The sequence below is a fragment of the Aegilops tauschii genome, chromosome 5 (assembly GCF_002575655.3).
Source record: "Aegilops tauschii subsp. strangulata cultivar AL8/78 chromosome 5, Aet v6.0, whole genome shotgun sequence".
Taxonomy (NCBI): Eukaryota; Viridiplantae; Streptophyta; class Magnoliopsida; order Poales; family Poaceae; genus Aegilops; species Aegilops tauschii.
The window spans coordinates 205,604,784-205,632,299 of record NC_053039.3 but is presented as its reverse complement, the minus strand read 5'-3'; the positions used below and the strand labels follow the sequence as shown (position 1 = coordinate 205,632,299).

General features: G+C 44.3%; 2 protein-coding genes across 2 annotated transcripts; one reads left to right on the top strand and one right to left on the bottom strand.

Moving 5' to 3' along the window:
- The first annotated feature begins 13,564 nt into the window (after positions 1-13,564).
- LOC109782667 (DNA-directed RNA polymerases I, II, and III subunit RPABC5) lies at positions 13,565-16,060 on the top strand. The gene is made up of 4 exons (XM_045228769.2): positions 13,565-13,758; positions 14,259-14,317; positions 15,652-15,746; positions 15,832-16,060. The coding sequence occupies exons 1-4, from the start codon at positions 13,723-13,725 to the stop codon at positions 15,855-15,857; spliced, it is 216 nt and encodes a 71-aa protein (XP_045084704.1). The 5' UTR covers positions 13,565-13,722; the 3' UTR covers positions 15,858-16,060.
- Positions 16,061-16,731: 671 nt separating this feature from the next.
- LOC109782665 (protein kinase STUNTED-like) lies at positions 16,732-21,931 on the bottom strand. The gene is made up of 8 exons (XM_073498613.1): positions 21,394-21,931; positions 21,181-21,302; positions 20,949-21,076; positions 18,736-19,269; positions 18,377-18,627; positions 17,869-18,267; positions 17,628-17,780; positions 16,732-17,531 (listed from the first exon to the last, which is right to left on the bottom strand). The coding sequence occupies exons 1-8, from the start codon at positions 21,679-21,681 to the stop codon at positions 17,193-17,195; spliced, it is 2,214 nt and encodes a 737-aa protein (XP_073354714.1). The 5' UTR covers positions 21,682-21,931; the 3' UTR covers positions 16,732-17,192.
- Positions 21,932-27,516: the final 5,585 nt, after the last annotated feature.

Here is a 27,516-nt window from a genome sequence, read left to right as displayed (position 1 = left end):
GCGGACGATTCTTTGTTATTTTTCTGTGCTTCCATGCAACAGGCAATGTTGGTGAGCGGTTTGTTGAACACTTATGCATCAGCGTCAGGGAAACTTATAAACCCTACAAAGTGCTCCATCCTCTTCTCCGACAATTGTTTGTCGTCTGAGACCGCAAGAATTAAGTCAATTCTGGAGGTGAGTCAAGAGGTTTTTGATCCTAAGTATCTTGGTTTGCCTGTACCTGAAGGGAGAATGCATAAGGGGAGATTTCAAACAGTGCAAGTCGAGCAAGGAACTATTAATTAAATCGGTTGCGCAAGCCATACCCACCTATGTGGTGAGTGTATTTCGGCCGTCGATGTTTGTACTGGATGATCTTACACGATTAATGCGGCAATACTGGTGGGGTGTAGAGAAAGGACAGCGAAAGATGGCTTGGTTAAGTTGGGACAAAATGAGGCTACCAAAGTCCAAGGGTAGTATGGGTTTCCGTGACATGCGATCCTTTAACCAAGCGCTGCTTGCAAAGTAGGCCTGGCGACTCCTTGATAATTAGGAAAGTTTGTGTGCACGATTATTACGAGTGAAGTACTATACCAATGGGAATTTATTGGACACGGTATTTACAGGAAACTCTTCAGCGGTGTGGAAAGGAATTGAACATGGTTTGGAACTAGTTAAAAAAGGCATCATTTGGCGGGTTGGAGATGGTTCATCGATACGTGCTTGGAGGGATGCTTGGATTCCTCGAGGCCATAACTTTTGGCCGGTCACACCAAAAGGGAACTGTCAATTCAACCGTGTGTCTGATTTTCTTGATGATAATGGTGCTTGGATGGTGCAACGTTTGAATGACCATTTTTGGCCGTTGGATGTCCGTGAAATTCTGAAAATATGTACTTCACCGAGACAACGTCAAGATTTCTTTGCCTATCATCCAGAAAAAAGAACAGGCGTTTTTTCGTGAAAAGTGTGTACAACCTGGCGACGGCCATGCATGATGAACAGTTCGCCGGCGGGACATCGAGCACTAGCACCGATGGAAATCCATCCATTTGGAATCTTATCTGGAACACTTGTGTTCCTTTACGCATGAAACATACGGCTTGGCGAGTAGCGACTGGTGCATTCGCTACTATGGCGTGCATGCAGTATAGGCATCTCACGTCGCACCGGACGTGCTGATGTCTACTACACAACCTTCTTCTTGTAGACGTTGTTGGGCCTCCAAGTGCAGAGGTTTGTAGGACAGTAGCAAATTTCCCTCAAGTGGATGACCTAAGGTTTTATCAATCCGTGGGAGGCGTAGGATGAAGATGGTCTCTCTCAAACAACCCTGCAACCAAATAGCAAAGAGTCTCTTGTGTCCCCAACACACCCAATACAATGGTAAATTGTATAGGTGCACTAGTTCGGCGAAGAGATGGTGATACAAGTGCAATATGGATTCATCAAAATAAGCAAACAACACATACAAAACAGAATCTATCAAAAACAGAACAGTCTGTAGTAATCTGTTTTGTTTGAATACTTCTAGAACTCCAAAAATTCTGAAATAAATTGGTGGACATGAGGAATTTATATATTAATATTCTGCAAAAAGAATCAACTTAAAATCACTCTTCTGTAAAAAAAATCACAGCTAATCTCGTGAGCGCAAAGTTTCTGTTTTTTACAGCAAGATCACATTAACTTTCACCCAAGTCTTTCCAAAGGTTCTACTTGGCACTTTATTGAAACAAAAGCTATAAAACATGATTACTACAGTAGCTTAATCATGTGAACACACAAAAACAGTAGGTATAAATATTGGGTTGTCTCCTAACACACGCTTTTCTTTAATGCCTTTTTAGCTAGGCATGACGATGACAATGATGCTCACATAAAAGATAAGAATTGAAACATAAAGAGAGCATCATGAAGAATATGACTAGCACATTTAATTCTAAACCACTTCCTATGCATAGGGATTTTGTGAGCAAACAACTTATGAGAACAAGAATCAACTAGCATAGGAAGGCAAAACAAGTATAACTTCAAGATTTTAAGCACATAGAGAGGAAACTTGGTATTATTGCAATTCCTACAAGCATATATTCCTCCCTCATAATAATTTTCAGTAGAATCATGAATGAATTCAACAATATAACCATCACATAAAGCATTCTTTTCATGATCTACAAGCATAGAATTTTTATTACTCTCCACATAAGCAAATTTCTTCTCATGAATAGTAGTGGGAGCAAACTCAACAAAATAATTATCATGTGAGGCATAATCCAATTGAAAACTAAAATCATGATGACAAGTTTCATGGTTATAATTATTCTTTATAGCATACGTGTCATTACAATAATCATCATAGATAGCAACTTTGTTCTCATAATCAATTGGAACCTCTTTCGAAATAGTGGAATCATTACTAAATAAAGTCATGACCTCTCCAAATCCACTTTCATCAATATAATCATGATAAATAGGAGGCATGCTTTCATCAAAATAAATTTTCTCATCAAAACTTGGGGGACTAAAAATATCATCTTCATCAAACATAGCATCCCCAAGCTTGTGGCTTTGCATATCATTAGCATCATGGATATTCAAGGAATTCATACTAACAACATTGCAATCATGCTCATCATTCAAATATTTAGTGCCAAACATTTTAATGCATTCTTTTTGTAACACTTGAGCACAATTTTCATTTCCATCATTTTCACGAAAGATATTAAAAAGATGAAGCATATGAGGCACCCTCAATTCATTTTTTGTAGTTTTCTTTTATAGACTAAACTAGTGATAAAACAAGAAACAAAAAGATTCGATTGCAAGATCTAAAGATATACCTTCAAGCACTAACCTCCCCGGCAACGGCGCCAGAAAAGAGCTTAGTTGACGGGGTGTTAGCGCCGCTTACCTAGCCTCCCCGGCAACGGCGCCAGAAAAGAGCTTGATGTCTACTACACAACCTTCTTCTTGTAGACGTTGTTGGGCCTCCAAGTGCAGAGGTTTGTAGGACAGTAGGAAATTTCCCTCAAGTGGATGACCTAAGGTTTTATCAATCCGTGGGAGGCGTAGGATGAAGATGGTCTCTCTCAAACAACCCTGCAACCAAATAACAAAGAGTCTCTTGTGTCCCCAACACACCCAATACAATGGTAAATTGTATAGGTGCACTAGTTCGGCGAAGAGATGGTGATACAAGTGCAATATGGATGGTAGCTATATGTTTTTGTAATCTGAAATACAGCAAGGTAGCATGCGATAAAAGTGAGCGTAAACGGTATTGCAATGCTAGGAAACAAGGCCTAGGGTTCATATTTTCACTAGTGCAAGTTCTCTCAACAATAATAACATAATTGGATCATATAACTATCCCTCAACATGCAACAAAGAGTCACTCCAAAGTCACTAATAGCGGAGAACAAATGAAGAGATTATTGTAGGGTACGAAACCACCTCAAAGTTATCCTTTCTGATCGATCTATTCAAGAGTCCGTAGTAAAATAACATGAAGCTATTATTTCCGTTCGATCTATCCTAGAGTTCGTACTAGAATAACACCTTAAGACACAAATCAACCAAAACCCTAATGTCACCTAGATACTCCAATGTCACCTCAAGTATCGGTGGGTATGATTATACGATATGCATCACACAATCTCAGATTCATCTATTCAACCAACACAAAGAACTTCAAAGAGTGCCCCAAAGTTTCTACCGGAGAGTCAAGACGAAAACGTGTGCCAACCCCTATGCATAGGTTCACATGGTCACTGAACCCGCAAGTTGATCACCAAAACATACATCAAGTAGATCACGTGAATATCCCATTGTCACCACAGATAAGCACATGCAAGACATACATCAAGTGTTCTCAAATCCTTAAAGACTCAATCTGATAAGATAACTTCAAAGGGAAAACTCAATCCATTACAAGAGATAGAGGGGGAGAAACATCATAAGATCCAACTATAATAGCAAAGCTCGCGGTACATCAAGATCGTGCCATATCAACTACACAAGAGAGAGAGAGAGAGAGAGAGATCAAACACATAGCTACTGGTACATACCCTCAGCCCCGATGGTGAACTACTCCCTCCTCGTCATGGAGAGCGCCGGGATGATGAAGATGGCCACCGGTGATGGATCCCCCCTCCGGCAGGGTGCCAGAACAGGGTCCCGATTGGTTTTTGGTGGCTATAGAGGCCTGCGGCGGTGGAACTCCCGATCTAGGTTATTTTCTGGAGGTTTTTGTATTTATAGGAATTTTTGGTGTCGGTCTCACGTCAGGGGGGTCTCCCAGTCATCCACGAGATAGGGGGACGCGCCTAGGGGGTAGGGCGCACCCTCCACCCTCGTGGACAGCTCGGGACTCTTCTGGCCCAACTCTTTTACTCCAGGGGCTTCTTTTGGTCCATAAAAAATCCACAAAAATTGGCAGATAAATTGGACTCCGTTTGGTATTCCTTTTCTGTAAAACTCAAAAACAAGGAAAAAATAGAAACTGGCACTCGGCACTAGGTTAATAGGTTTGTCCCAAAAATCATATAAAATAGCATATAAATGCATATAAAACATCCTAGATGGATAGTATAATAGCATGGAACAATCAAAAATTATAGATACGTTGGAGACGTATCAAGCATCCCCAAGCTTAATTCCTGCTCGTCCTCGTGTAGGTAAATGATAAAAACAGAATTTTTGATGTGGAATGCTACTTAACATATTTACCAATGTAATCTTCTCTATTGTGGCAACAATATTCAGATCCATAAGATTCAAAGCAAAAGTTTAATATTGACATGAAAACAATAACACTTCAAGCATACTAACAAAGCAATCATGTCTTCTCAAAATAACATGGCCAAAGCAAGCTATCCCTACAAAATCATATAGTCTGGCTATGCTCTATCTTCATCACACAAAAAATTTAAATCATGCACAACCCTGATGACAAGCCAAGCAATTGTTTCATACTTTTGATGTTCTCAAACTTTTTCAATCTTCACGCAATACATGAGCGTGGGCCATGGACATAGCACTATAGGTGGAATAGAATGGTGGTTGTGGAGAAGACAAAAAGGAGAAGATAGTCTCACATCAACTAGGCATATCAACGGGCTATGGAGATGCCCATCAATAGATATCAATGTGAGTGAGTAGGGATTGCCATGCAACAGATGCACTAGAGCTATAAGTGTATGAAAGCTCAACAAAAGAAACTAAGTGGGTGTGCATCCAACTTGCTTGCTCACGAAGACCTAGGGCATTTTGAGGAAGCCCATCATTGGAATATTCAAGCCAAGTTCTATAATGAAAATTCCCACTAGTATTTGAAAGTGACAACATAGGAGACTCTCTATCATGAAGATCATGGTGCTACTTTGAAGCACAAGTGTGGTAAAAGGATAGTAGCATTGCCCCTTCTCTCTTTTTCTCTCATTTTTTGTTTTTTTGGGCCCTCTCTTTTTTTGGCCTCTTTTTTTATTTTTTTATTTTTTTCGTCCGGAGTCTCATCCCGACTTGTGGGGGAATCATAGTCTCCATCATCCATTCCTCACTGGGACAATGCTCTAATAATGATGATCATCACACTTTTATTTACTTACAACTCAAGAATTACAACTCGATACTTAGAACAAAATATGACTCTATGTGAATGCCTCCGGCGGTGTACCGGGATGTGCAATGGCTCATGAGTGACATGTATGAAAGAATTATGGACGGTGGCTTTGCCACAAATACGATGTTAAGTACATGATCATGCAAAGCAATATGACAATGATGGAGCGTGTCATAATAAACGGAACGGTGGAAAGTTGCATGGCAATATATCTCGGGATGGCTATGGAAATGCCATAATAGGTAGGTATGGTGGCTGTTTTGAGGAAGGTATATGGTGGGTGTATGGTACCGGCGAAGTTGCGCGGCACAAGAGAGGCTAGCAATTGTGGAAGGGTGAGAGTGCGTATAATCCATGGACTCAACATTAGTCATAAAGAACTCACATACTTATTGCAAAAATCTATTATTTATCAAAACAAAGTACTACGCGCATGCTCCTAGGCGGATAGATTGGTAGGAAAAGACCATCGCTCGTCCCCGACCGCCACTCATAAGGAAGACAATCAAAAAATAAATCATGCTCCGACTTCATCACATAACGGTTAACCATACGTGCATGCTACGGGAATCACAAACTTTAACACAAATATCTCTCGAATTCACAACTAATCACTAGCATGACTCTAATATCACAATCTTCATATCTCAAAACAATCATAAGGAATCAAACTTCTCTTAGTATTCAATGCACTTATTATGAAAGTTTTTATTATATCCCTCTTGGATGCCTATCATATTAGGACTAAATTCATAACCTAAGCAAATTACCATGTTGTTTAAGACTCCCAAAATAATATAAGTGAAGCATGAGAGTTCATCTATTTCTTCAAAATAAAACCACCGCCGTGCTCTAAAAACATATAAGTGAAGCACTAGAGCAAATGACAAACTACTCCGAAAGATATAAGTGAAGATCAATGAGTAGTCGAAAAATTATGCAACTATGTGAAGACTCTCTAACATTTAAGAATTTCAGATTTTGGTATTTTATTCAAACAGCAAGCAAAACAAGAAAATAAAATGACGCTCCAAGCAAAACACATATCATGTGGTGAATAAAAATATAGCTCCAAGTAAAGTTACCGATGAACGAAGACGAAAGAGGGGATGCCTTCCGGGGCATCCCCAAGCTTAGGATCTTGGTTGTCCTTGAATATTACCTTTGGGTGCCTTGGGCATCCCCAATCTTAGTCTCTTGCCACTCCTTATTCCATAGTCCATCGAATCTTTACCCAAAACTTGAAAACTTCACAACACAAAACTCAACAGAAAACTTGTAAGCTCCGTTAGTATAAGGAAATAAAATCATCACTTTTGGTACTGTTGTGAACTCATTATTTATTTATATTGGTGTAATATCTACTGTATTCCAACTTCTCTATGGTTCATACCCTCCGATACTACTCATAGATTCATCAAAATAAGCAAACAACACATACAAAACAGAATCTATCAAAAACAGAACAGTCTGTAGTAATCTGTTTTGTTAGAATACTTCTGGAACTCCAAAAATTCTGAAATAAATTGGTGGACATGAGGAATTTGTATATTAATCTTCTTCAAAAAGAATCAACTTAAAATCACTCTTCTGTAAAAAATGACAGCTAATCTCGTGAGCGCAAAGTTTCTGTTTTTTAAAGCAAGATCACATTAACTTTCACCCAAGTCTTTCCAAAGGTTCTACTTGGCACTTTATTGAAACAAAAGCTATAAAACATGATTACTACAGTATCTTAATCATGTGAACACACAAAAACAGTAGGTATAAATATTGGGTTGTCTCCCAACAAGCGCTTTTCTTTAATGCCTTTTTAGCTAGGCATGACGATGACAATGATGCTCACATAAAAGATAAGAATTGAAACATAAAGAGAGCATCATGAAGAATATGACTAGCACATTTAATTCTAACCCACTTCCTATGCATAGGGATTTTGTGAGCAAACAACTTATGAGAACAAGAATCAACTAGCATAGGAAGGCAAAACAAGTATAACTTCAAGATTTTAAGCACATAGAGAGGAAACTTGGTATTATTGCAATTCCTACAAGCATATATTCCCCCTCATAATAATTTTCAGTAGAATCATGAATGAATTCAACAATATAACCATCACATAAAGCATTCTTTTCATGATCTACAAGCATAGAATTTTTATTACTCTCCACATAAGCAAATTTCTTCTCATGAATAGTAGTGGGAGCAAACTCAACAAAATAATTATCATGTGAGGCATAATCCAATTGAAAACTAAAATCATGATGACAAGTTTCATGGTTATAATTATTCTTTATAGCATACGTGTCATTACAATAATCATCATAGATAGCAACTTTGTTCTCATAATCAATTGGAACCTCTTTCGAAATAGTGGAATCATTACTAAATAAAGTCATGACCTCTCCAAATCCACTTTCATCAATATAATCATGATAAATAGGAGGCATGCTTTCATCAAAATAAATTTTCTCATCAAAACTTGGGGGACTAAAAATATCATCTTCATCAAACATAGCATCCCCAAGCTTGTGGCTTTGCATATCATTAGCATCATGGATATTCAAGGAATTCATACTAACAACATTGCAATCATGCTCATCATTCAAATATTTAGTGCCAAACATTTTAATGCATTCTTTTTGTAACACTTGAGCACAATTTTCATTTCCATCATTTTCACGAAAGATATTAAAAAGATGAAGCATATGAGGCACCCTCAATTCCATTTTTTGTAGTTTTCTTTTATAGACTAAACTAGTGATAAAACAAGAAACAAAAAGATTCGATTGCAAGATCTAAAGATATACCTTCAAGCACTAACCTCCCCGGCAACGGCGCCAGAAAAGAGCTTAGTTGACGGGGTGTTAGTGCCGCTTACCTAGCCTCCCCGGCAACGGCGCCAGAAAAGAGCTTGATGTCTACTACACAACCTTCTTCTTGTAGACATTGTTGGGCCTCCAAGTGCAGAGGTTTGTAGGACAGTAGGAAATTTCCCTCAAGTGGATGACCTAAGGTTTTATCAATCCGTGGGAGGCGTAGGATGAAGATGGTCTCTCTCAAACAACCCTGCAACCAAATAACAAAGAGTCTCTTGTGTCCCCAACACACCCAATACAATGGTAAATTGTATAGGTGCACTAGTTCGGCGAAGAGATGGTGATACAAGTGCAATATGGATGGTAGCTATATGTTTTTGTAATCTGAAATTATAAAAACAGCAAGGTAGCATGCGATAAAAGTGAGCGTAAACGGTATTGCAATGCTAGGAAACAAGGCCTAGGGTTCATATTTCACTAGTGCAAGTTCTCTCAACAATAATAACATAATTGGATCATATAACTATCCCTCAACATGCAACAAAGAGTCACTCCAAAGTCACTAATAGCGGAGAACAAATGAAGAGATTATTGTAGGGTACGAAACCACCTCAAAGTTATCCTTTCTGATCGATCTATTCAAGAGTCCGTAGTAAAATAACATGAAGCTATTCTTTCCGTTCGATCTATCCTAGAGTTCGTACTAGAATAACACCTTAAGACACAAATCAACCAAAACCCTAATGTCACCTAGATACTCCAATGTCACCTCAAGTATCGGTGGGTATGATTATACGATATGCATCACACAATCTCAGATTCATCTATTCAACCAACACAAAGAACTTCAAAGAGTGCCCCAAAGTTTCTACCGGAGAGTCAAGACAAAAACATGTGCCAACCCCTATGCATAAGTTCACATGGTCACTGAACCCGCAAGTTGATCACCAAAACATACATCAAGTAGATCACATAAATATCCCATTGTCACCACAGATAAGCACATGCAAGACATACATCAAGTGTTCTCAAATCCTTAAAGACTCAATCCGATAAGATAACTTCAATGGGAAAAATCAATCCATTACAAGAGATAGAGGGGGAGAAACATCATAAGATCCAACTATAATAGCAAAGCTCGCGGTACATCAAGATCGTGCCATATCAAGAACACGCGCGAGAGAGAGAGAGAGATCAAACACATAGCTACTGGTACATACCCTCAGCCCCGAGGTTGAATACTCCCTACTCGTCATGGAGAGCGCCGGGATGATGAAGATGGCCACCGGTGATGGATCCCCCCTCCGGTAGGGTGCCAGAACAGGGTCCCGATTGGTTTTTGGTGGCAACAGAGGCTTGCGGCGGCGGAACTCCCGATCTAGGTTATTTTCTGGAGGTTTCTGTATTTATAGGAATTTTTGGTGCCGGTCTCACGTCAGGGGGGTCTCCGAGTCGTCCACAAGATAGGGGGACGCGCCTAGGGGGGTAGGGCGCGCCCTCCACCCTCGTGGACGGCTCGGGACTCTTCTGGCCCAACTCTTTTACTGCAGGGGCTTCTTTTGGTCCATAAAAAATCCACAAAAATTGGCAGTTCAATTGGACTCCGTTTGGTATTCCTTTTCTGTAAAACTAAAAAACAAGGAAAAAACAGAAACAGGCACTGGGCTCTAGGTTAATAGGTTAGTCCCAAAAATCATATAAAATAGCTTATAAATGCATATAAAACATCCTAGATGGATAGTATAATAGCATGGAACAATAAAAAATTATAGATATGTTGGAGACGTATCACGTGCCCCCTCTGCGGCACTGTGGAGGAAGATAGCTACCATGCATTGGTTGCATGTAACCATGCACGTAGCATTTGGGAGGCCATGAGGCGCGTCTGGTCGCTCCCTTGTGACCAGCTCCTTATTAATAGTGGGAAAGAGTGGTTGCTAAACCTACTGATTAATTGTAATGATGCCGAGCGCGATTGTGTTCTTATGCTTATATGGCGCATCTGGCAATTACGGAATGATCTTACTCATGATAAAGAGGTTCCCCCGATGGCCGCTAAGGTGGACTATTTGGAGAGTTATATGAAGTCTATTGGAGATGCTAAAGTATAGCACAGAGGAAATTATTAAGGGTAAAATGACGGTTGCTAATTGGACTTTGCCTGAAGTAAGAGTGGTCGTAGCTCCTAAGCTTGGGTTGCCTCCTCCTCCTGATTACGTTGCTCTGTTAGTGGATGGGTCCTTTTCACGGGAGTCTGGTGAAGCGGCGGCAGGGATGATTCTCCGACATCACAATGGATCAGTTACTTTCACTGCATATTGGTTTATTTTCAATTGCAACGGTGCACTGGAAGCGGAGTTACATGCAATCATGCAAGGAATGACGCTTGCTTTACAATATTCTGATCTTCCGGCCATTGTCCAAGCTGATTCAAGTGAAGCTTTATCTAGTCTTATAGGAGATGGACCAGTTTGTTCTGCCTATGGACATTTGATGGATGAAATTAAGGATTTGATGAAAGATAGGGAGTTTATTCCTCAAAAATTATCTAGGGATCAAAATAGTTGCTGACCGTTTGGCAAATTACAGTCGTTTAGAGTGTACCACGGCTGTGTGGTTGCACCTAGGTCCACCATGTATCAAAGACTGGAAGTTTCTAGAAAGTATGCTTGGAGCGTATGGTTTTGCGCCAACTTGGATAAAGTGGATTATGGAGTGTGTTACATCAGTAAAATTCTCTGTGCGATTTAAATGGGCAGTTGTTGGAGTCTTTTCACCCTTCGCGTGGGCTTAGGCAAGGAGATCCTTTATCACCGTACTTGTTTCTCTTTGTGGCTGAAGCGCTTTCTTTGCTTTTTAATGATTCTTCGGTAAGAGGTGTGATTCAAGATTTCCGGTTGAATAGATATGCCCCAGGTATCTCTCATGTTTTATTTGCTGACGATAGCCTTCTATTTTTAAGGGCTCTGTGGAGCAAGTTTTGGCCGTCAAAGGTATTTTGACAGCTTATGAGGAGGGTACAAGACAATTGTTAAGCCCAAAAATGTTCCATTTTATTTGGGAAAAAATTCTCCTTAGAAGATCAGGTGTCCATATTGGTTATCCTCCAGATCACAAGTGAAGGTTTTGACGGTAAATATCTGGGGTTACCAGTGCCAGAAGGGCGTATGAAGGCGGGAACATTTCAGTCTACAAAAGATAAAGTTATTAAGAGGGGAGCAGACTGCGTTGAAAAATATGCTTCCAGCGGGGTCAAGGAAATCCAGATCAAATCTATTATGCAGGCCATTCCGGTCTATGCCATGGGTATTTTTAAATTTCCTGTGTCCCTCTGTGATGAGTTATCTCAAATTATCCAGAATTTCTGGCGGGGTGATGAGGAGAATAGAAGGAGAACTCATTGGTTGGCTTGGGACAAGTTGACAAGACCAAAAGGTGAAGGTGGTATGGGCTTTCGGGATCTTAGGCTTTTTAATCAAGCACTTCTAGCCAAACAAGCGTGGCGTTTATTGGTTTTTCCGGACTCGTTGTGTGCTAAGGTGATGAAAGCAAAATATTATCCGCATGGACATATTATTGATATTGTCTTCCCTCAATCGACATCGCTGCCGTGGCAAGGTATTATGCATGGTCTCGATTTATTGAAAAAGGGTGTAATCTGGAGAGTTGTTGATGGGGCCAGTATAAACATATGGAGAGATAATTGGATTCCTAGGGAGTCTGGCCTGAAGATTACTGCCAAGAAAAACAGAACAAGGATCAAATGGGTGTCCGGGTTATTCAGGACAAATACTAGGAGCTGGGATAAGCATATGACCAGGCACATATTTTACCCTCATGATGCAGAGGAAATTTTAAAGTTGCGAACTCTGAACTTGGGTGAGGGAGATCTTATTGCATGGCATTATGAGAAAAGTGGCATGTTTTCAGTCAAGAGTGCGTACAGGCTTCCACAGAATCTCACGGACTCGAAGGTTAATCTGGGGAATTCTAATGTAGCAATTAATGGGGAAAGGAAGATCTGGAATATTATTTGGAAAGCTAATGTCCCTCAGAAGATCAGAATATTTGCTTGGCGGGTGGCTTCTAATAGTTTAGCGGTTCAAGTTAACAGGGTTAAACACCATCAAGCTATTCTAAGAACATGTACAATTTGTGGCGTTGAAGATGAATGCACTTTTCATGCGTTGATGAGTTTCCCAAAGGCGCGTGCTCTTCGTTTGGCGCCGAGAAAGGTGTGGAATTTGCCGGACGAAGTGCTTTCTAAAAATACAGGGCCAGTTGGTTTCTTATTTTACTGGATCAATTAAGTCCGGCAACGCGTGAGCAAACTATATTCATGTTGTGGAGAGTTTGACATTTTAGGAATGATTTGATTTTTGCTAAAGGTAAAGAATCCATCTCAGCCTCTGTGAATTTTGTACAAAATTACTGGGCTTCCTTTTTGTCTTGTCACACAAAAGCGCAGAGAGGGACAAGTAAAAAAGGTAAGGAATTGGAGGAGGGCCTTCAGGTTACGAATATTATGGAGAGGAAGCCGGCTAGTTGGCAACCTCCCAACGCGGAGCTTTTAAAGATTAACGTCAATGCATGCTATGTGGAGGCAATCAACGCCGCGAGTGTGGGGGTGGTTGTCAGAAACCATGTTGGAAAAGTAGTAACTTCCTCTTGGGATTATATTGGAGCCTGCTATAGCATTAAAGAAGCGGAACTTAGAGCGGCAATATCCGGATTATATATCGGTATTAGAAACTGATTGTTCTTTTGTGGTTGGTGTTCTAGGAAAAGACAGTTTTGACAGATCTCCCCTGGTTGACCTCAAGAAGGAAATTTTAAGTATTTCAAAGATGCTGGCGAATGTAAAGATTTCCAAGATTAGCAGGGAAGCTAATATGATATGGTGGTGCACGAGTTAGCTAAGTTTAGTTTTAATAATAAGTCCGACGGTGTTCTTATTAATAGTGTTTCGGTCTGTGTGGCAGATGTTGTAATGAATGATTGTATGAACATTCTAAATTAATTAATATATGTATGAGGTTTAAAAAAAAGATTTTTTGCCTCTCGAGTGTAACTCTCTCATTATGAAATAAAACTCTCTTTTCCTTAAAAAAAAGAAGGTTGTGTTCTGTGCAATTCACTCGGGGAAAAAATCTCGTTGCCCTTCCTTTTTTTTAGAACATCTCGTTGCCCTTCCTGCGAAGCCTTTCCTTTCCTCTCACTGACCCTCGCCTTCGCCCCAAAACCCTTGTTCCCCTTTCCTTCTCCAGCGGCGGCGGCGGAGGCGGAGGATCGAAGATGATCATCCCGGTTCGCTGCTTCACCTGCGGCAAGGTAAGCCCCATCCCCCCCCCCCCCCCCCCCCCCCCCCTCCATCCACACCATCATGTACCCTTTCTCCTCCTCCCTTCCGGCGGCGGCAAAAGAAGGTTTCGTCGATTCGCCGCTCTCTCGTGCTCCCGTCGGCCATCCTTTAAGGACGCACGCCGCTGCTTAGGCCACATCCCCTCTTAGGGTATCCGCACTCTGCTTCTAGGTTTATGTGGTGGTACACTTTAAGATTGTTCTCATCGTCCTCTCAAATAATCAAGTGTGTTTACTCGTATATGGTCGCTAGCTGTTTGTACCCACAGGTTTAACACTAGGGTGTAGTTGTTGTGTGGCGCAACATTTTTTCTAGGTTAGGCTTACTGAAAAGAATTCCATTTAGACTTCTGTGAACAACTCTGCATATTTTTCTTATCTACATATTCATATAATGCATCGGGAGAACCCCTTGCCTTTTATCTAAAGAAAGAGATCAACTCACAAGTTCAATTTGTATGGTTGGACAGGTGATCGGGAACAAGTGGGACCACTACCTCGATCTTCTCCAGGCCGACTACACTGAGGGGTAAACATTTATGCATCCTGGTTCCTGTTCTGCGGTTTGATTGTGCATATTGTACTGGCTCTGCCTTTGATCCTGTTTTGGTGGATGAGGCCTTGAGGGAGCCTGCATTTGCAATGTCGACTTCTTTTTATTTATAGCTACAAGGGAACATGTTTCACTTCTATGTGAGGAAGTTATGCACACAAGTGTGATAGACTGGTATGCTGTATATCTTGTGACGTACATGGTGCACCTCTGAACACCGTAGCAGACCTGATCCATAATGAATAAACACTGAAAACTGGCTATGTCATGCATCTTTTGATGCATTTGGGGGCCCTTACTAGTGCTGTGCTTCCCTGTTTTAGATATTTCGTAAGCCTTGTACTTGCCATTTCACTGAACTGTCACTTTGACTGGGATGTGTGGAGCACTTAGACTTATGCCAGTGTTAAACCAAATGGCCAAGTCTGGATGATAGTTGCTATGTTTGCATCCTAAGACGTGTTTTTCCCCGTGTTCAAAATTTATCATATTTTCTTAGTGTCGAACGTAACTAGGCACTTAAGAGGCAGTATACTAATCTTTGTAGTCTTTGCAAAAAAAAAAAAAATCATCTTTTTAGCCATGTGTACTCTCCATACTCCGCTTGCTGTGTCGTAACGTTATGTTGGAATAATATTGCGTATATAGTAAATGGACGCTAGAAAGATGAAAAAAACAGAAGCTCATGATGAACTGTAAATTTTATTGCATGCGATTGTATTATTGTCGGACTTAGCGAGGTACATAGAGTATAGTAAAAAAATGTCATCAGATTAGCCATATGTACTCCCCCCTACTCTGCATCCGTTTGACAATGAAATGATGTTATTGTGTAATAGTATGCTGTTTCTTGTAATGAACACTATAATGACAAGACAAATGTTCATGGTGTAAAATTGTAAATTATATTACATGCATATTGGAGTTACCAACATATTGGAGTCAACCGTTGAGTGTGGCTGTCTGGCTGAGATGCTTGGTTTCTGAAATGTTGGAATCTTTTCTATTTGGTGTTCCACCTGGACATTTGTGTCTATGTTTTTCTTCCCCATGCTTAAGGCCTAGATAATCACTATTGACACTTAATCTATGTATATCCCAGTTGGTACTTATTTGTCAATACAGTTCCTGGAAAATAGAAGAGCATCTTTATCCTACCTATTTTATACTTTTCCAGAGATTAGAATTATTAGAAGGGACATTGGTTATGGTTTATTAGATAATTTTTATTGTTAATATTGTATATCTTGTTTAAAACTGACATTCAAAATTCGGATTTAATACATCCTTTTGCTGTTGTATGTTGTTAGGGATGCTCTGGATGCCTTGGGCTTGGTTCGCTACTGCTGCCGCCGTATGCTCATGACCCATGTTGACCTCATTGAGAAGTTGCTCAACTACAACAGTAAGTTGATGCTGTTATGTAACTTTGTAAGCTATATTCTGCTTCCTTTGTTATTCTTTTGGAACCGACACTTGTTCATTTTCAGCCCTGGAGAAGACGGAGACAAGTTGAAGTTAATTGAACCCATTCTGCCTCGAAACCTTTGTTCCTTTGTACTTTCCAAGATGCTGTTTCTTACGTCAGTGCTTAGGAGGTGAAAGGACTGTTAGTGTGACCATGCGTTTCTACTATGTAATCTTCAGGGCTATATTAACCAACAAGTCTATGCATTCTCCAGTTTCAAACTTATTATGCTCCAAGCGTTGAACATGTTATTCGTGTGCTTTCTGTTGGATCTTGTTGGTTGTGGGCACCCATGGGTATCTTACCATTGAATCGTCACTAGTCATATGCATTGAACTTCCACATGTACCTTCATGCTTGATATTTGTTTGTTTTCTATTCCTCTGATGACATCGACGTATCTAAAATCTAGATATATAACTATTGCGGTTTTGAGCACATGCAAACAATGCTCATCGACAATTTGTTCGTGACTCCTGTTAACTTGAATTGTCATCCATTCATCCACTTGTTGACCTAGGTGGTAATCATATTGCAAGGGTGTCATTACCATCGGTGTTGACCTATAGTGCAATCATCGTACTATTCATTGATGCATGCATAATTGCACATGCTTCTCTTAGCAAAGCCTCGTTGTATGGTAGAGATGCTCTGTTTTCGACGGTCGTGCTTGTTTATGGTGATGCTGCATCCATAACATGTTCTTGTAGGCCTAATCATACAATCCACCTCTCTCATTTCCATTGACCTGCGAATTCCGTGGAACATCCCCAGGGATTAAGATTAAGATCACGCTGCTTAGCACGATCATGAAGTTTTATTTAGCGTATATGTATTTCTGTATTATGCGTTTAAACTGGTTAGTTCAATCAGAGACATACACATCAATTTGAAAAATCCCTAAAAAATAAGTTTGAAAAAGCATCTACAGTTAGTTCTCACCATAACGGATGCATAATTTATTCTAGAACCAGAATTCTCCATCGATGTGTATTGTTTGGATGGGCAGTATTTTTCTTCGGATCTTATGTGTTCATTTCAAATTTGAGTAAATTTGGAATCATTTCAAATTTGAGTAAATTTGGAACACTTGATAGAAATACCCACATCCAAAGGGTTGTTTGCATGAGGAGTATGTTTTTTTTTGTGAGTTTGTAATTCTAGGGTTCCCTCCCAGTATCATAGAAACTTCAAACTGGAATGTATACATTTTTCTCCTTTGGTCCTTGGAGGAGAATGGTACAGATGTTGTAACAAATCCATGAATGGCTAGCTAGATGAAACATCAAAACTGTGCAACCACCCTACTAACTATAGAAAGAGAAAACTGAACTCAACATATATACACATAAACGAAAGAATCAAACGAATTGTTGATGGTATCTACACAAAAACCCGTGCACTCCCGCCATGGTTGGAGCCTCCGTCTTCAGTCAAGCTGGACGACCGGCTCCACCTCCCCTTCATGTACTCCTCCAGCGACATGTTGCCGGCGATGAAGTCGGCGGCGCAACCCACGGACGCGGAGTCGTCGTCGTCCTCCTCGTCGCCGCCGTCGAGCAGAGCGAGCTTGATGTACGACTGGATGTCGTTCTTGTCAGGCAAAGCAGCCGCGCTGTCATAATCTTTGTCGCCGTGGTTGTCGTCGCAGGCGTTGGGCATGCCCAGCTGCGACCTCGCCCACTGGACGGCGTCGCTGTCGCCGTCGAGCAGCTTCAGGACCTGAACAAGTTCAGACGGTGCCATGTGTTGTGAGCAGCTAACGATTGATCGAACAAGACGACCAAGTAAAATGGAGATCGCGATAATAAATCTTACGTTTGCCATGCTAGGCCGAACGTGCGGTGCTCGACGGATGCAGAGTGCAGCCGCGAGGGCTATTCTCTCCATCTCGCCGGCGTTGTCGCCGTCCGTCGGAAGGCTCGGATCGACGAGCTCTGTCAGCTTCCCACCTTGCACGACGGAATTCGCCTGCGCAGCACAAATTAAATTAAAGCACCATTCACGATTGTTTCCACTTCTTGATGATTAAGAATTTAAGATGCTGTAAGATACTTACCCACATCACTATGCTCTCCTGGCCCTTGGGGCCACCTGAGCTCACCGGCTTCCTCCCGGAGACGAGCTCCAGAAGGACCACCCCGAAGGCGTACACGTCCATCTTGTCGCTGACCTTGCCGTGCATGAAGTACTCAGGGGCCAAGTACCCGAACGTGCCGGCCAAGTCGTCGCCGGTGACCTGCGCCGCCGCGTCCGCCGCCCACAGCGCGAGGCCGAAGTCGCACAGCTTGGGTTCGCAATCTTGGGAGATGAGGATGTTGGAGGACTTGACGTCCCTGTGAATCACCGGACACTTGGTGTGGCCGCCGCCGTGGAGATAATTGAGGGCGCGCGCGACTCCCACGGCCACCTTGAATCTCTCCGGCCAATCTAACCTTGAGCCCTTGCATTCTTTCTCCTCCCCTGCACATGCAGCAACGTCTGATCAACACTTCATAATTGGGTTTGTAAACATCCATGGCGACGGGAACATCCAGAAGAATTCACTAAATTAAGCGCGCACACGCACCGTGCAAGATCTCCTCCAGGCTGCCTCTGCGCATGTAGTCGTAGACCAGCATGAGCTTGCCGCGCTCGGCGCAGAACCCGACGAGGGCCATGGCGTTCTTGTGCTCGACGGAGCTGACGATGCCGATCTCCCCGACGAACTCCTTCATCACCTCGGCTGAAGATTTCAAGACCTTCACCGCCAGCTCCTTGCCGTCTTCGCAACGGCCACTGTAAACATGGCTCGCACCACCTTTCCCCACTACCCGCTCTGCTCCAGACAGTGGACTCAACGTCAGCAGAGCTCATTGCATCCGAAAGAAGATCGGCTGCGAATGACATTCAGAACTGACAATGAAATGTTGCATTGTGTATGTACCTGGGGAGAAGTCAGAGGTGATCCTCGCAAGATCACTGTAACTGAACATGGTGTACATTGACGAGTACTTCTCTCTGATCGAGACCAGCTCCGCTGCTTCCTCGGTCACCGGAGACGGCGGCTCTGTCGAATCGCTTCTCGATTGAGAGGTCGCCTGGTGATCGGAAGTTTTGACTGAACTGGCTGGCGATAGCAGTGAGCACCGGCTTGGAAGCCGCATTGCCCACTCAACCACAGACATCTCCGAACACTCCGGCGAGGCAGGCATGATGTCCTTCCTTCGCAATGGCCACCCGGCAGCCACCTCCGGCAGTTCCCGCCTGTGACATGTCACCGGAGTCGGTGGTGCTGCCGCTACCTTTGGCGAGACGGGAGCGCTCATCGACATTGACATGTTCCGCTGCAAGGACCGGCAATGGCCGATGGATGAGTCATCCTTAGTTTTCTCCCCAATCGTCGCCGCTGCGTCGAGTATCTTCCGGTAGATTCTTCGCGGTGTCTCCGCCACCAGAGAATAGTTTCTTCGGGGTGACACTGCGGAATAATTTGAACGTCATCAGCCAATTTGAAAACGTCCTAAAAGTCGAATAGACGGAGCCCCCTCCTCCCCTCCCGCGACCGCCCCCTCCTCCCGCCGCCCCCCTTCTTCTCCTCTGCTCGGAGTGGCCGGCGCAGGACGGCGGCTTCTGGTGGCGGCGCGGGGCTGCTGCGGGGCCCTGCGGCGCGGCGGCGGGCGCGTGGTGCGGCGGTCGGAGGCGGCGCGTCGGCGCCGCGTCCTGGTGAAGCGCGGCGGCGGCGGTGCTCCGGCTCGGGAGGCGACGCGCGGGCGAGGCTCTGCCCAGATCCGCTCGATCTGGCGCAGGGGCTTGGTCGGCAGCGTCGGTGGTGGCGTGCCCATTTCTGCCACATCTGGCGGGCAGCGCGGGCTCGGACTCTGTTGGCAGCTCGGGCCGTGGTCGGCCATCTCTGCGGTGATAGGTGGAGTGGCGGCGCAGTGGTGGAGGTGGTGGTTCGTGCTGGTGGTGGCGCTGGCGGCGGTGTGGGCTTCGGCCGACCTTGCGTGCGGCGGCTGTTGGCGGCGAGGGTGGTGGTGATGGTTCGGGGTTGCCCCTCGGGTTCCGATGTGGATGTGGGCTGCCACGGCGTGGTGGTGGCCCATGGCGGTGGTCTGGGTCATTTCACGGCGGCGGCTGGACTTCTTCGGCGTCCGCTTGTCGGTGAGCGGTCTTGGCGACCTTCGATTCCTCTCCCCGTCGTTCGGGCGCTACCTTCATCGAAGGGTTGGCCCTCTCCCAGCGGCGCCCATCGCCCGTCTCGCGCCCGGCGGCAAGACCGAGCTCGTCTCGCGCCCGACAGCAGGACCGGACTCGTTTCGCGCCCGGCAGCAGGATCGGACTCGTCTCGCGCCCGGCAGCAGGACCTGACTCGTCTCGCGCCCGGCAGTAGGACCGAGCTCGTCTCGCGTCCGGCAGCAGGACGGGTCGATGGTGGCCAGTTTTGGCCGGTCTATCGGGTCTCGACGCTGGGGACTGCTCAGGAGTTAGAAAGGCGGTTCCTTTCCATTCATCTCTTTGGTTGAGGTAGCGGTGGGTGGCGGGTGAGGTGGCGTCAAGGTCCTGGATGCTGGGGCGGCGGCCCTGGTGGTGGTGTCGCGGTGCTTTTGGGCAAAGCCCGTGACTTGGTGCTGCCTGGTGGCCATGGCCGTGTGGGCGGCGTGGTAGCCAGGGTGTGGCGTTTGGTGGCGGTGAATATTGGTCGGGGGTGAAAACCTGTTCTATCTTCGGATTGACCGGCGACGGCGAAGCTCGTACCCTTCTTGAAGGCGTTGCCACGACTCTCGCTGCCCGTCGTGTTGCTCCGGAGGAAACTCTGATCCTTGGGTCGGGCGGTGGCGGCACTTCGGTGTCGTAACCTTCTTGTAGGCACCGCCTTGAAGCCCATGGTGCGTCGTATGTAGCTTCTTCTCCTCGCGGTGGCGTGTTCACGGTTGAGGCCCCCAGTGACTCTTGTAGTGCTAGGGGTGGTGTTGCTGCGCTCAGCGCCTATGTATCCTGCCTTGGATGTGTGCGTGTGTTTTTGTGGCGTGTGTTGTACTGGGTTGTTGGTGATCTTTGCTATATATATAAAACAAGGCGAAAGCCTTTTTGGTAATTTGAAATTTCGTACCCCAAAAAGGCGCAGAAGAAACTTTATGGACAGCATACTTGTAGTGCAGCAGTGGTTGATCTCCTCCTGTATTGCGTTCCCATGGTACACGACGGCGCCATTGCTGACCGCGAGAACCGTGCAGCTCTGCGGAACCCTCTTCGCGCAGTACTTGGCCACAACGGTGGCAGACAATCTGACCATACGATGAATAAGAAAACAATGTCACTTGCTTGCAACATGCGAATGGATGGATGAAACACCAGAATGTGATGCGCAAGAGCAAGAGTGGTTATGTACCCGAGATGCCTAGAGTTCTTGGTGATCCCGAGGATGAGTTGCGCGGCGCCGTAGGAGATGGCCTCGTTTACCAAAGCCCTCTTGACGGATGATCCATGGCAGACCCTGAGCTCCAGGTTGATCTGATGTGGGAGAGAAGGCGGTGAGGAAGCAATTCTCCGACCAAAGAGGCAGCAAGCAAGAAGAGAGGGTCAGTGTGTGTCAGGCAGGTACCTGGCTGAGATTGCAGAAGCCGTCGTACGCGCCGAGCACGGAGGCCAGCGAATCGGCGGCTCTGCTCCTCTCGTCCGGCCCGAACCCGTCGGCGGCTCCGGCGGTGGTGACGTGGAGGGCAACAACGCGGTCGCCGGCGGAGGCGGCCTTGGCCAGCGCCCAGGTGAGCAGCTCCCTCCCGGCCGCGTCCCTCCGAACCGCCACCAGCAGCGTCCTCCCTCCCCAGCCGCGCGCTGGCACTCCCACCGGCGGCGGCGCGCACCGGGTCCTCGGCGATCTGTGCTTCATGCTGCCGACGCCTGATCAAGAAGCAAGCACGCCACACAGACACACGCAGGTCACCGAATTGCCCTGCTACCGAATCTCGAGCCGAGCCGTTTGCCCTGCTTCAGTTTGTTGGATGGATCGGAGACGGAGGGAGAAGGACGGTGGGTGTTGCGTTATATGGTGGTGGCGCCATGCCCATGCGGCCGTGGCATCCAAGCTGGCTGCGCGGGCGGCGATTTTTTTAAAAGCGGGAGCAGAGACTTGAGTTTTACTAACAGTGACGAAGGCAAGCAAAGCAGCTAGGAAGCCATCCGTGGTGCGTGGCGTGCGATTGCATCCACCCGCGCCGCCGTGGATTTACTAGTCTTGTTCGCAGCCATTCTCTTCTACCACTTCTATACTACTTTTTTTTGCGAAAAATTCTATACTACTATGCGCCACGGTGCTGACGAGATTTATTTTTGTGGGGAACACGATGTTGACTGGACTAGGACTAGCGGTTGGGGCGCGCCGCCTGAGGAGGTTCTTTGTCCTCGATTCCAGCTACAAAACAATGTAAAACATCTTACATTATGGGACAAAGAGAGTACTTTGAAAGTTAGTACTCTCTGTCCTATAATATAAGACGTTGACAAAGAGAGTACTTTGAAAGTTAGTACTCCCTCTGTCCCATAATATAAGACGTTTTTTGACGTCAAAAAACGTCTTACATTATGGGACGGAGGGAGTAGAATACAACACTGAGATATCTGAATTACTTAAGCAACAACAATCACTAGGTTCTACCATTATTGGTACTACCTGAAAGTTGGCAATCATAGCTAACACATAACTCAGTATGATACCCAATGATAACAACGCCGGATTATCTTACAGAAATCTCTACTTTGCAAATTTTGTGCTCCTGATAAAATTGCCTCCTTTACTACACAGTTCATATTGGGTGCCACTAGCATATTGCAGAAGGCAGAGCACTTTGAACCTAAGTTATGCCAATGGCGAAGAAGTTTCGACTGTGGTCAATCAAAGCATTCCAAGGCTGGCATGAGTCAAAATATCAGAACCTCAGGCAAGTCTTGTACTCAATGAGACTATGACATGTGTATAGCAGGAAGTTACCTGAGTTTTCTAGTTACAGGGTGCCTTTTGTTCTATTCCTGCTAAATTATTTATGTTCTATTCCCAAGGTAGTATTGCCATAAATAGCATGATCATTTCTCTCTACCTAGTATTTCTCTGTTTCACCGGTCATTTCTCCCTAGCATTATGTGCTTTTTAGTTGCCACAGATACCATGAAGAAATATAGCAAGTTCCATAATGAAGATGACTTTGCATCTGTGTGGAACTCATAATTATGCTAAATCTCATGATAAATTAATATCTGGATGAATATTTACAAATCATGTAGTTGTTAAATACTCACACATTTGCACACACTGTGCTAATAACAAACTAACCATTGTTAAGTTATAGATTTTCTTTTCTGTACGAGATGGAAGTTTGGTTAATAAATAAGAGCAAGCTTTACCGAGTAGCACAGAAAAAATACTACATGAAATGAATCGTGCATAAGACTGAAACATTCATTCGCGGTGCTGTTGGGAAACGTAGCATGCAATTTCAAAAAAATTCCTACGCTCACGCAAGATCTATCTAGGAGATGCATAGCAACGAGAGGGGGAGAGTGTGTCCACGTATCCTCGTAGACCGAAAGCGGAAGCGTTTAACAACGTGGCTGATGTAGTCGAACTTCTTGTTGTTCCGACCGATCAAGCACCGAACGTACGACACCTCCGAGCTCTGCACGCGTTTAGCTCGATGACGTCCCTCGAACTCCTGATCCAGCAAAGTGTCGAGGGAGAGTTCCGTCAGCACGACGGCGTGGTGACGGTGATGGTCAAGTGATCCGCGCAGGGCTTCGCCTAAGCACTACGTGAATATGACCGGAGGCGTAAACTGTGGAGGGGGGCGCCGCACATGGCTAACAATGTTTGTTGTGTGTTTTAGGCGCCCCTCCCCATGTATATATAGGTGGGTGGGGGAGGGGAGCAGCCTTGGGGCCCTCCTCCAATTCGGCCTCCCCCTTTCCTTATCTTCGAAGGGGGGAAGGAAAGAGAGGAGAGGGGAAAGGAAGGGGGAATCCTATTCCCTCTATTTCCTTTCCGCCTCCCCTTTTCCTTTCTCCACATAGGCCGGCTCACATGGGGGCGCACCAGCCCACTAGGGGCTGGTCTGTCCCGCCCTTGGCCCAATAAGGCCCATATCTTTGCCGGGGGTTGCCCGGAACCCCTTCCGGTAACCCGATACGTACCCGGTACCCCCGGAACACTTCCGGTGTCCGAATACTATCGTCCTATATATGAATCTTTACCTCTCGACCATCTCGAGACTCCTCGTCATGTTTGTGATCTCATCCGGGACTCCGAACAACACTCGGTCACCAAATCACATAACTCATATAATACAAAATCGTCATCAAATGTTAAGTGTGCGGACCCTACGGGTTCGAGAACTATGTAGACATGACCGAGACACCTCTCCGGTCAATAACCAATAGCGGAACCTGGATGCTCATATTGGTTCCTACATATTCTACGAATATCTTTATCGGTCGTACCGCAATGACAACATACGTAATCCCCTTTGTCATCGGTATGTTACTTGCTCAAGATTCGATCGCCGGTATCTTCATACCTAGTTCAATCTCGTTACCGGCAAGTCTCTTTACTCGTTCCGTAATGCATCATCCTGTAACTAACTCATTAGTCACATTGCTTGCAAGGCTTATTATGATGTGCATTACCGAGAGGGCCCAGAGATACCTCTCCGATACTCGGAGTGACAAATCCTAATCTCGATCTATGCCAACCCAATAAACACCTTCGGAGATACCTGTAGAGCATCTTTATAATCACCCAGTTATGTTGTGATGTTTGTGTTGTGGAACGTAGTATTTCAAAAATTTCCTACGATCACGCAAGATCTATCTAGGAGAAGCATAGCAACTAGCGGGGAGAGTGTGTCCACGTACCCTCATAGACCGAAAGCGGAAGCGTTTAGTAACGCGGTTGATGTAGTCGAACATCTTCGCGATCCAACCGATCAAGTACCGAACGCACGTCACCTCCGCGATCTGCACACGTTCAGCTCGGTGACGTCCCTCGTACTCTTGATCCAGTTGAGGCCGAGGGAGAGTTTCGTCAGCACGACGGCGTGGTGACGGTGATGATGAAGTTACCGGCGCAGGGCTTCGCCTAAGCACTATGACGATATGACCGAGCTGTGGAGGGGGGCACCGCACACGGCTAAGAGATTGTCTGTTGTGCTATGGGGTGCCCCCCTGCCCCTGTATATAAAGGAGGGGAGGAGGAGGCTAGCCCTAGGGTGTGCCCCATGGGTGGAGTCCTACTAGGACTTCAAGTCCAATTCGGACCCCCCTTCCTTTTACCGGAAAGGGAAAGGGGGAAGGAGAGGGAGAAGGAGAAGGAAAGGGGGGCGCCACCCCCTTCCCTACTCCAATTCTTTTTTTTGAGGGACCTTCCCTACTCCAATTCGGCCTCCTCCCTTATGGGGGGTGCACCAGCCCCTTGTGGGCTGGTTAGCCTCCCTCTTATGGCCCATATGGCCCATATCTTTCACCGGAGGGTGCCGGTAACCCCTCCGGTACTCCGGTATGTACCCGATACACTTCGGAACCCTTCTGGTGTCCAAATACTATCTTCTAATATATCAATATTTACCTCTCGACCATCTCGAGACTCCTCGTCATGTCCGTGATCTCATCTGGGACTTTGAACAAACTTCGGTTCATCAAATCACATAACTCATAATACAAATCGTCATCGAACGTTAAGCGTGCGGACCCTACGGGTTCGAGAACTATGTAGACATGACCGAGACATATCTCCGGTCAATAACCAATAGCGGAACCTGGATGCTCATATTGGTTCCTACATATTCTACGAACATCTTTATCGGTCAAACCTCATAGCAACATACGTTGTTCCCTTTGTCATCGGTATGTTACTTGCCCGAGATTCGATCGTCGGTATCATCATACCTAGTTCAATCTCGTTACCGGCAAGTCTCTTTACTCGTTCCGTAATGCATCATCCCGCAACTAACTCATTAGTCACATTGCTTGCAAGGCTTATAGTGATGTGCATTACTAAGAGGGCCCAGAGATACCTCTCCGATACACAGAGTGACAAATCCTAATGTCGATCTATGCCAACCCAACAAACACCTTCGGAGACACATGTAGAGCATGTTTATAATCACCCAGTTATGTTGTGACGTTTGATATCACACAAGGTGTTCCTACGGTATTCGGAAGTTGCATAATCTCATAGTCAGAGGAACATGTATAAGTCATGAAGAAAGCAATAGCAATAAAACTCAACGATCTTAATGCTAAGCTAACGGATGGGTCTTGTCCATCACATCATTTCTCTAATGATGTGATCCCGTTCATCAAATGACAACACATGTCTATGGCAGGAAACATAACCATCTTTGATTAACGAGCTAGTCAAGTAGAGGCATACTAGGGACATTCTGTTTTGTCTATGTATTCACACATGTACTAAGTTTCCGGTTAATACAATTCTAGCATGAATAATAAACATTTATCATGATATAAGGAAATATAAACAAGAACTTTATTATTGCCTCTAGGGCATATTTCCTTCAGTCTCCCACTTGCACTAGAGTCAATAATCTAGTTCACATCGCCATATGATTTAACACCAATAGTTCACATCACCATGTGATTAGTTCACATCGCTATTGTAACATCCCAAAATTCTAAATTTTGGAATGTTATATTAAATAAATAGATTTAATTGATTGTTTGATTGTGGTGTGGTTGCTTGTGTGAAATTGAGTGAAATTTGAAACTTTTTGAAAGTTAAATGAGAGGGAATAAAAGGACTTTCCCAAACTTTCATTTTGCATTTATTATCTCCATGAATTCAACTTCATTTCATCATAAAAACCTAGAGAGAAGATGACATGACTTCTTCCATTTAAATAAATGAAAAGGGTTTTGAAAAGATTTGAATTCCATTTGTAATTCAAATTCAGAAACTTTAAGCAACTCAATGATTTTCATGAGAGAAGATAAAATGATTTCTTGAAAACATATGAAATACGAGTTGGAAGTTTTAAAAGAATTAAATTTAAAGTCCATTTGAAATTATTTTCAATTTGGAGTTATTTGGGTTTTATTCAAATTATTTTTCTCCAAAAATAAAATATACAGAAAATAGGGTAAAATGATTCCCTACATAAAAAAATTGGAGAGAAATAAATTTGAATTTATTTTGGTATTTTTCAAATGATTTTTATTGAGTTTTATTGCAGCAGTAGCACTATTTGAATTATTTGAATTTGTGTGGATTTTATTTGATTTTAGAAAAATGTTCACGTTATAGAAAATAATTTTCTGAAAATTTTGATATATTATATGCCTATATAATATTCTTATTTATTTTGTTTTTATTATTTTCTTTGTTTGGAAAAATGTTTTAAAAAATATACTTCTCCGCCGAACTGGGCCGACCCAGCTAGTCGTGAGGCCGCGGCCCAGCCCGCCACCGCCATCCCTGCCGTCCCCGGCGGGGACTCCTCCCCGGAGTCGGCAGCGCCGCCGCCTCCTCTGCCCCCTCCTCCAAGGCCACTATTGGGGAATGTAGCAATAATTCAAAATTTTCCTACGTGTCACCAAGATCAATCTAGGAGATGCTAGCAACGAGAGAGAGGGAGTGCATCTTCATACCCTTGAAGATCGCTAAGCGGAAGCGTTACAAGAACGCGGTTGATGGAGTCGTACTCGCAGCGATTCAAATCGCGGA